Source organism: Scardinius erythrophthalmus (assembly GCF_964197995.2).
Source record: "Scardinius erythrophthalmus genome assembly, chromosome: 25".
Classification (NCBI taxonomy): Eukaryota; Metazoa; Chordata; class Actinopteri; order Cypriniformes; family Leuciscidae; genus Scardinius; species Scardinius erythrophthalmus.
In genome coordinates this window covers 14,723,868-14,732,791 of record NC_138245.1, presented here as the reverse complement: position 1 = coordinate 14,732,791, position 8,924 = coordinate 14,723,868, and the positions used below count along the sequence as shown (strand labels likewise).

The 8,924-nt window shown below is 37.2% G+C and overlaps 1 protein-coding gene across 1 annotated transcript in view; it reads left to right on the top strand.

Annotated features, from left to right (window-relative positions):
- Positions 1–306: 306 nt before the first annotated feature.
- The window catches only part of LOC308685993 (secretory phospholipase A2 receptor-like), a 70,843-nt gene continuing 62,225 nt past the window's right edge, over positions 307–8,924 (top strand). Inside the window, exons 1-6 of the mRNA XM_081358178.1 lie at positions 307–542; positions 2,996–3,376; positions 4,806–4,979; positions 5,417–5,581; positions 7,511–7,624; positions 7,718–7,864. Coding sequence (XP_081214304.1) covers positions 386–542; positions 2,996–3,376; positions 4,806–4,979; positions 5,417–5,581; positions 7,511–7,624; positions 7,718–7,864 — 1,138 coding nt within the window. The 5' untranslated portion in view covers positions 307–385. The remainder of the gene's footprint in view (positions 543–2,995; positions 3,377–4,805; positions 4,980–5,416; positions 5,582–7,510; positions 7,625–7,717; positions 7,865–8,924) is intronic.

Sequence of the window (8,924 nt, the reverse complement as noted above, 5' to 3'; positions counted from 1 at the left end):
GACGAGTCAGCATTAAACTGTGTGTATTCGTTTATTTTTCGTAGGATATAAGCCAATTCAGATGCAGCTTATGTGCCGCATTTTGCAGTGCAGTGATTTAAAACAATCTGTACAGTTAATTGAACATTCAATATAATTATTGCTATACGGCTAATTTCTTGCCAAATGCTCGATTACAAGAAAAAAAAAAAAAACTACGCGAGTGACGCGAAAAAAAAACGCTTCTAATGTGGTCGCGTCGCGTTCAGAGCAGACGTGCTGTAAGAAGAGAGAAATATTTTGCCTTTTATTGCCTCATACAGAGACCAGTGACGTAAAGAACCTAAAAACTTGCGGAAAGTGTGGAGAAAAACAGGCTGCAGTCTATGCGGCGCGCGCAACTCCAATGGAAATGCAAGGATACAGTCAAACTCTTCGTATTCGCTTCCATGAAGCGCTTTATGTCCTTTATATGCTGCTTTATGTCAACTTCGATTGTGCTGCTGTGGAAGCGTCGAACATAACTGAAGTTTGGAACAAAACTCAGCTTCTCGAGCTGTACAGTAAGTGGAATCGGCCTGCGCGACATATCTGTGACATTTCTTACTGAAACGCTACTTTGCGCGATGGCATGAGCGCGTGGGTTTGGTCAGGATCAAGAGTTTGTCGTGTAGATTAAGTGTGCTGTGCTCTGCAAATTACATTAGTATGTAGAGCGCATAGTCCAGCTCTTCTCTATGAAAGACTGGCCGTAGTGTGTTATTCCTCGTCTGAGATAAACCTGCACAGATTATTATTTCAGTCTCAAGCGGGAGATTATACAAAATATGTTTAGTAATGTGTTTTTAAGACTTGCACAACTGCTGCCCATTTAACTTGTTTTAGTGAAAGTTAAATGCACACAAACAAACCGATAGGCGGCTGCTCATCACATGATACAACAGAGACCGTTTGGACGGAACTCAAAGTAGCCTACACTCAACATTTTTAAATAAAACTAAGGATTTATTTATTTATTTTCTGAGTGTCCATTTCCAAAAAAAAAAAAAAAAAAAAAAAAAAAATTTTATTGAACACATGTTGACCTTTGTGGCAACATGACCTTATAGCAAACAGATTAGGCTAGTTTCACAATGGAATTTGACATTCTACAAAACTGTAAAAGGAAACAACAGACAAAGATATCCAATCATTGAATTAATATTGTTAAATTAATAACGTGACAACTTGCCCCAGTATACACTGACACATAGGCTACCCATTTGTTAAGAACACAGTTCAACTTTTCAGTTATAATCTACCATGGTGACTTTTTGCTATAGTTTAGTTTGATCATTTAACAAACAAAACCACTGCTAGAGAAAGTAACTTTTTAAAATAATAATAAAAAATAGATCAATAAATTAAAAAAATTATTCAAAAGATCTATCTGTCTGTCTGTCTGTCAGATAGACACATAGAAGCTAGATTCCATTTTTTCTTTGCTTTACAAGAATACAAAACATACATACATGTTTTGTATTTCGGCACATTTCCCCTTAAAAAATTAAGCAAACCTGGTGGATAATAGAGTACAGTAAAATACTGCATAACTTCTCCCTCTAATAAACAGGATGTCACAAGACCCCTGCTGAAGGACACAGTGGGTTTCTGAAGTTTGTCCAACAGCCTGATTCGTTACAGTCCCAGTGCATTTACATTTACATTCATGCATTTGGCAGATGCTTTAATCCAAAGTGACTAGCACTGCATTCCAGGTATACATTTACTTGGGAACCAGCATTGTTATGAGTTACCCCACTTGTTATAAACAGGGTCAGATGAGGTTAGCAGCACATTCAAAAACACACACCTACCCTCGCTCACTCAGACCAGTAACCACACGTTCGAAATACCCAGTTTGGGTCTTGCAGTTCCAGAGTATTATGATCTCACATAGCAAATAATTAATCTGTCACTGAGATATTTAGGGTCGTGGAACACTTTCAGTTTTGTTTCAAGGGGAATTTAGGTAAAGTAGGACACTCACCCAAAAATTAGCCTTCAATGTGTCTGTTGAACACAAATGAAGATATAAGAATGTTCCACTGTTTTTGTTCATAGAATGAAAGTCAATGGGGGCCAAAACAAATGTTTCAAAATTCCTTTCGTTTGTATACCTCAGAAGAAACAGGATTGGACACACTAAGTGTACTGAAAACAAGTAAGATAAAAGTGGCAAAAATAAACAGAATTAAAATAAAATAGAAAAAAAGGTAAGATAACTCTAGGACATATTTGTCTCCTTAAAGTATTCCAGGAAAAGGCACTAAATTTTAATGTAAAACTTAAGCTCTCACTGTGAATCTAATCTTTTCCATTTTAAAAATGTGTAAAGATCTTCAGCTATATTTAAAACGGTGTTGTGTGAAGACTAAGCCATTTTATTAACATATTTTAAAACATTGCAGATGAAAAAAGAACAAAACAATATTGTTCCCATTCTCAGCACAAGCACAAGAAAATCCTATACTTCCTATATACTTTCCGACTCAGACAGATGGCGAATGTAATGCGTAACTTCCCCTTGAAGTTTTAGAATACTCTGTGTGTGTTCGACTGTTTGAGAATATCTTTGTCTTTGGCCTGTGTCTTCAATTACTCTTTCGTGTCAACGCCCACAAAAGACCCTCAGCCCTGACGACTCTGAGAACTCTGAAATATTAAGCCCCATTTTGTGGAGGTGAAACTGGAGAGAGCAGCTCTATCTTTCTATCTGTTCGCTGCATAATCAGACCTGTCTGATACCTCAGTGCCTCTGAAAGGCTTAGAATCTCCAATATCACTTGCCTTTATAATCTAACATGGCCCTGCATGTAAATGGCTATATAATACTCCTAAAGAAAGGCTTTTCCCACTGGTCAAAAAACCCTAGGGCCTCACATCTCCCAAATGTATTCGATACGACAAGAAAATATGCTTTAGCTTGACCTATTCGAAAGCTGCCATATTCAATATCTGTGTTTGTGTGACTCAGGTAAAGGAGTTTTCCGGTTGGAAAGTGTATCGCAGGAGGGTTGCCTCTCAGCAGACTCGTCCGGTCTATCTCTTGCCAGCTGTGACCCCCCGTCTGCCTCCCTGCTTTGGAAATGGGTGTCCCGGCACCGTCTCTACAATCTGGGCACCAATCGATGTCTAGGGATCAACACGACCAAGCAGCAGCCTGTCGTTGGCATCTTTGAGTGTGATGTTTCCCTCCCAACCATGTGGTGGCGCTGTGGGGGCAGCATGTTGTACGGAGCGATGAATAATAAGCTAGCGGTGGTGGACTCAAAAGTGGTGGTAAAGAAAGCCGTTCTGCAACAGTGGAGGATTTATGGGGCGGCTGGTGAAGGGCCGTGCGCTTACCCGTACGAAGGCAAGATGTCTTCAGACACTTTTTTTTTCAAACTAGGATCAATGACAAATACGAGTGTCCGCGATAAAGCAAAAGTAAAAATCTAGTTTAAAGGCGCGTTCACACCACGAATAATAACTATAACAATAACTATATTAGCGTCCACACATGTACCAAGTTCTTAGAAATGTACTCCTTGTTGATTTCGTATGGTTCTGAAAAACCTTTAGACCATTTTCAAGAAAAGTTTCAGTTTATTGAATCAGTGTAACCATAAAGTAAAAAGTAATAATATATTTTTCTTACGTTTTGAGTACATGAGTGTGCACATTAAAATTATTACTTTTTTTTAAATGAATTATTTATTCACAAATCATTAATCACCACATGGCATTTTATAATCCGATCTAACTTTGCATTGCCAAAACAAACACTAAATAAGTTTATTTTATATTTTAAGGGACCTTGACAAAAAGCCATGATGGTCATCAGGGTAATTTCCTGTTTTATGTGTCTTTTCCTGCATGGTTTTGCATGTTGGTTGCACCACATGACTTTGATTTGGCAGAACTTAAAGGGGTGGTATAATGACCTTTTCACAAGATGTAAAATAAGTCTTTGATGTCCCCAGAGTGTGTATGTGAAGTTTTAGATCAAAAACCCCACAGATATGTTTGTATAGCATGTTAAAATTGTACATTTTTGAGGGTGAGCAAAAACGCACCGTTTTTGTGTCTGCCCCTTTAAATGCAAATGAGCTGCTGCTCCCGGCACAGAGGGCAGAGCTTCAAGAGCTCAAACTTAGCAGCTCACACAGACATGCACTGAAAATGTCAAAAACTTTTAGCCTTTTATGTTCAAACCGGATTCAGACAATGATGGAGAGACTCAAGAAGAAGTGACAACGTAAAATGCAACAGGACATTTCTGAATGGTTAGTTGATGAATTTATGTAGCCTATGTGTAGTTATCTTCTAGTCATTGATTAGCATATTCTGTCATGATAATTAAATCGTTTTTCCCGAGGGTGGGGTTTATGTAAATTTTAGTGTTTGTGATGTCACTAACCCGGGAGGAATGTCGTGTAGTCCCTACCAGCCGTTTGTTGTAGTCCTTAAAAAGCAATTTATATAAAAGCAAGTATCTCCCTTTGCTTTGAACTTTGAGCGTCGTAACTTTGCAGATGTTGCTTATGATCAAACAGCAACATTACACACTAACTAAAGTTAGAAAAGTGAAATCATAATCAACCACCCCTTTAAACTTAAACTAAATTTCTGTCACAACCCGCTCTCTAGATATTTGTATCAACGATAAACTGATGCCCCATTTTGGTTGACCACTATCAAACTTGTGCATTCAGTGTATTGTTTGATGAGGTTTATTTGATGTGGCCGGAGTCAGACAGATTCTACGTGTTCTGTAACTGTTGTTCTCTTACCACTGGCAGACATCCACACACTACAGGGAAACTCCCATGGCATGACCTGCTCCATACCCTTCAAATACAACAATAAATGGTTCTGGGATTGTACCTCTGAGGGCAGAGAGGACCGTCACCTCTGGTGTGCCACCACAAACCACTATGATCAAGATGAGAAATGGGGCTTTTGCCCCAATTCAGGTAAAATCATGTATTAATTCATTTAAATATGTATGTTTTCCTTTTTATAAACTACCATTCAAAAGTTTGTGGTCAAACTTAATTTTTTTGAAAGAAATTAATATTTCTATTCAGTTAAATTGATAAAAAGTTACAGTAATTGCATTTATAATGTTACAAAAGATTTCTATCATGGTTTCTGTTTTTACCATTGATAATAAAAATAAATGATTATTGAGCACCAAATCATGTGATACTGAAGACTGGAGTTAATGATGCTGAAAATTCAGTTTAAATTTGAAATTATTAAAATAGAAAACAAATAAATGCAGCTTTGTTGAGACTTCTTTCAAAAACTTTCCCGACCCCAACCTTATGAATGGTAGTGCATTTTGAGTGGATACTAACTAACTAACTAAAGGAACCATCTAAAGCCTATCTATGTGTGTTTTCTTCAGTGTCAGGCTGCAATGAATTCTGGGAGAGCCATCCAGAGCTGAATGCCTGTTACCAGTTTAACTTGTACTCCATCCTCACCTGGAGTCAAGCTCTTACTTCCTGCCAGGCACAGGGTGGGAGTCTTCTGTCCATCACACAGCCCAGTGAACAGAGCTATATCAGAGGTATACACGCGCTCAAATCTTTGCACATTCAGACTATTTTGACATAATTTCTTTGTGTTTCTTTGCTGACATGCATTGGTTTATGCTGGTTTGGGTTTGGTCTGACTGGTGGATAACTAACATAGCCACTGTGTTTGCAAGCTACATTTAGCTGGTGGAGATGGTCTATGAGCATGGTCTGTCTGGTTTAAAGGGGTGGTTGATTATGATTTCACTTTTTTAACTTTAGTTAGTGTGTAATGTTGCTGAGCATAAACAACATCTGCAAAGTTACAATGCTCAAAGTTCAAAGCAAAGGGAGATATTTGCTTTTAAAGAAATCACTTTTTAAGGACTACAACAAACTGGTAGGGACAACACAACATTCCTCCAGGGTTAGTGACATCACCAAACCTAAAATTTACATAAACCCCGCCCCCTTAACACGATTTATAGATTATCAAGACAGAATATGCTAATCAATGACTAGAAGATAACTACACATAAGCTACATAAATTCATCACCTAACCATTCAGAAACGTCCTGTTGCATTCTACATGTTGTCACTTCTTCTTGAGTCTCTCCATCATTGTCTGAATCCGGTTTGAACATAAAAGGCTAAAAGTTTGAAATTTTCAGTGCATGTCTGTGTGAGGTAAAAGGACAAGAGCTTTTGAAGCTCCGCCCTCTGTGCCGGGAGAAGCAGCTCATTTGATTTAAAGGAACAGACACAAAACGGTGCGTTTTTGCTCACCCTCAAAGATTTGCAATTTTAACATTTTAAAATATCTGTGGGGTATTTTGGGCTAAAACTTCACATACACACTCTGGGGACATCAAAGACTTATTTTACATCTTGTGAAAAGGGCATTATAACAGCCCTTTAAGAAAGTCATGTTAGTTTAGTTAAAGGATACATTCACTTAAAAAATGAAACTTTTGTCATTAACTCACCACCTTGTCCTTCTAAACTAAAGAAGATATTTTTCCACTGAAGGAAAGTACACTCCTAGTCAAAAGTTTGGAATAATTAAGAATTTTTATTGTTTTGCTCACATGCTACATTTATTTGAAGAAAAATTCAGTAAAAACAGTAATATTGTGAAATATTATTACAGTTTAAAATAACTATTTTCTATTCGAATGTTTTTAAATAGTAATTTATTTCTGCAATGGCAAAGCTGAATTTTCAGCACCATCAAGGATCATGTGACTCTGAAGACTGGAGTAATGTTGATGAAAATTCAGCTTTGCCATCACAGGAATAAATTACATTTTAAAATACATTAAAATAGAAAACAATTATTTAAAATTTTAATAATATTTCACAATATTACTGTTTTTTTATCACATTTTTTTAAAATTGATATTTCAAGAATGTCCACATCAATTAAAAACAACCAGCGTGTTGCACACAAACCAAGGACAAAACACAAACAAAACCAAATAATAAAAATAAAAAAGAGAGATACAAATGCAGGATGTTCATTATACAGTAACACAATGGAGGAAAACAATAAGAGACAAACAAAAATCCAATATACATCACATTTACTACATTTATCAAATAAATGTAGCCTTAGTGAGCATAAGATACTTCTTTTGAAAACATCACAATTATTCCAATTATTATTATTATTATTAATTATTCCAAACCTTTGACCTGTGGTGATATGGCTAGTTATACTGTCTAGCTCTAAAAAAGGACAAAAAGCACCAAAAGAAGTAGTCCATCTGACTCCCAACCTTTGATACCAAGTCTTCTTAAGTCATAAGATATATTTACTAGTTGCATGGACAACTTTTATGGTGCTTTTGGTTGTTTTGTTGCAGCTTAGCACTATAAATTTCCATCCACTATTGCATGGAAAAGATGAGCTCAAACATTCTTCCTAACATCCTGTGTTTCATGGAAGTGTTTCATTGAGGCATCATTGTTGTTCCACCAGAAAGACTCTCAGATATGGGTGTGATGGTCTGGATTGGATTAAACCATCTCAGTCAGCATGGGGGATGGCAATGGTCTGATGGATCTCCTTTGGCTCTTGTCAATCATACCTCAGGTAAGCTGGCTTATGTTTATAAGTAGAAGAGTTGTTCTTCACGGGCAGTATTACCTATTAAATGCCCTATTCGCTATTTATTCATCTGTCCAGATCTGACCTCCACGCCGGTGCAGCAGAACCAGCAGTGTGGGGTGTTTAACTCATCGCAGGGTTCCTGGCAAAGTCTGTCCTGTGAGTCAGCCTTGCCCTACATCTGCAAGAAAACCACCAACTACAGCCGGAATGCCGAGCCGCTTGGTAAAGAGATGAGTTATCTGACTGCTTATTCATCCTTCCTTTCAGTAATCCAGCTTTTTTGTCCGTCCATCCATCCGTTTCTAATAGCCTTTGTCTTTCCCTCTAACATGACTGACTTTTCCCAGACTCTCCATCCACCTGGTTTTATCAAGTTTTGTCTAGTTTAAGCTTCAGCCTCAGCATGCAACAACCAGTATTACGTAAAAAGTGTGTCATTTTCCAGTGCTCATTATTGAGGGAATGAGCACGCTGTCAGACAGACCAGGGACTATTGTTTCCATGATGGTTAGCATTGATTGTGATTGGTTGGAAGAGAAGAATGTGGGTGTGTCCTGAGATTTGTTCAAAGGCACAACAGCTGTGGCTCATCTAGAGTCTGAACTACTGGCCCTGGCTATCAAACACACACAAACACACACATTCTCACAGTGTGTGTGTAAATATAGAAATGGTCGGGGTCATCTGCAACAGTATAAAAATCAGTCCTTTCCTTACAAGGGTTGGCTTGATACCAGAACTTTATATATACAGTATATTATATAAATTAGTAGTACTACTGAAGGCAGTTGTTTTTGAAAGATTATTCTCTATACAATGTTGTGATGTTATTTCCATCAAGAGGTGCATTTTCAGTCAAGATCTTGTATTGACAATGCAAGTCAAGCACTCTGGAAAGTCTTCTCCTGCACATCCCAAAGACTTTCAATAAATTTAAGGTCTGGACTCAGAGGAGCCTATTCATGTTCAAAAATGATTTTTCATGTTCCCTCCCAACCATTCTTTCACAATTTGAGCCTGACGAATCTTGGCATTGTCATCCTGGAAAATGGCCATGATGTGTCTTCCTACATGGTTTTTTAAGAAATGAAAAGCTACACACTCCAACAATTAGGGTTAGAAAAACTGTTGCCAGGCAGTGTGTGTATATATATATATATATATATATATATATATATATATATATATATATATATATATATATATATATATATATATATATATATATACGACAAAGATTCAAAGATTTAACCCTTTTAGGCTTTTAGGATCACTATTTCCT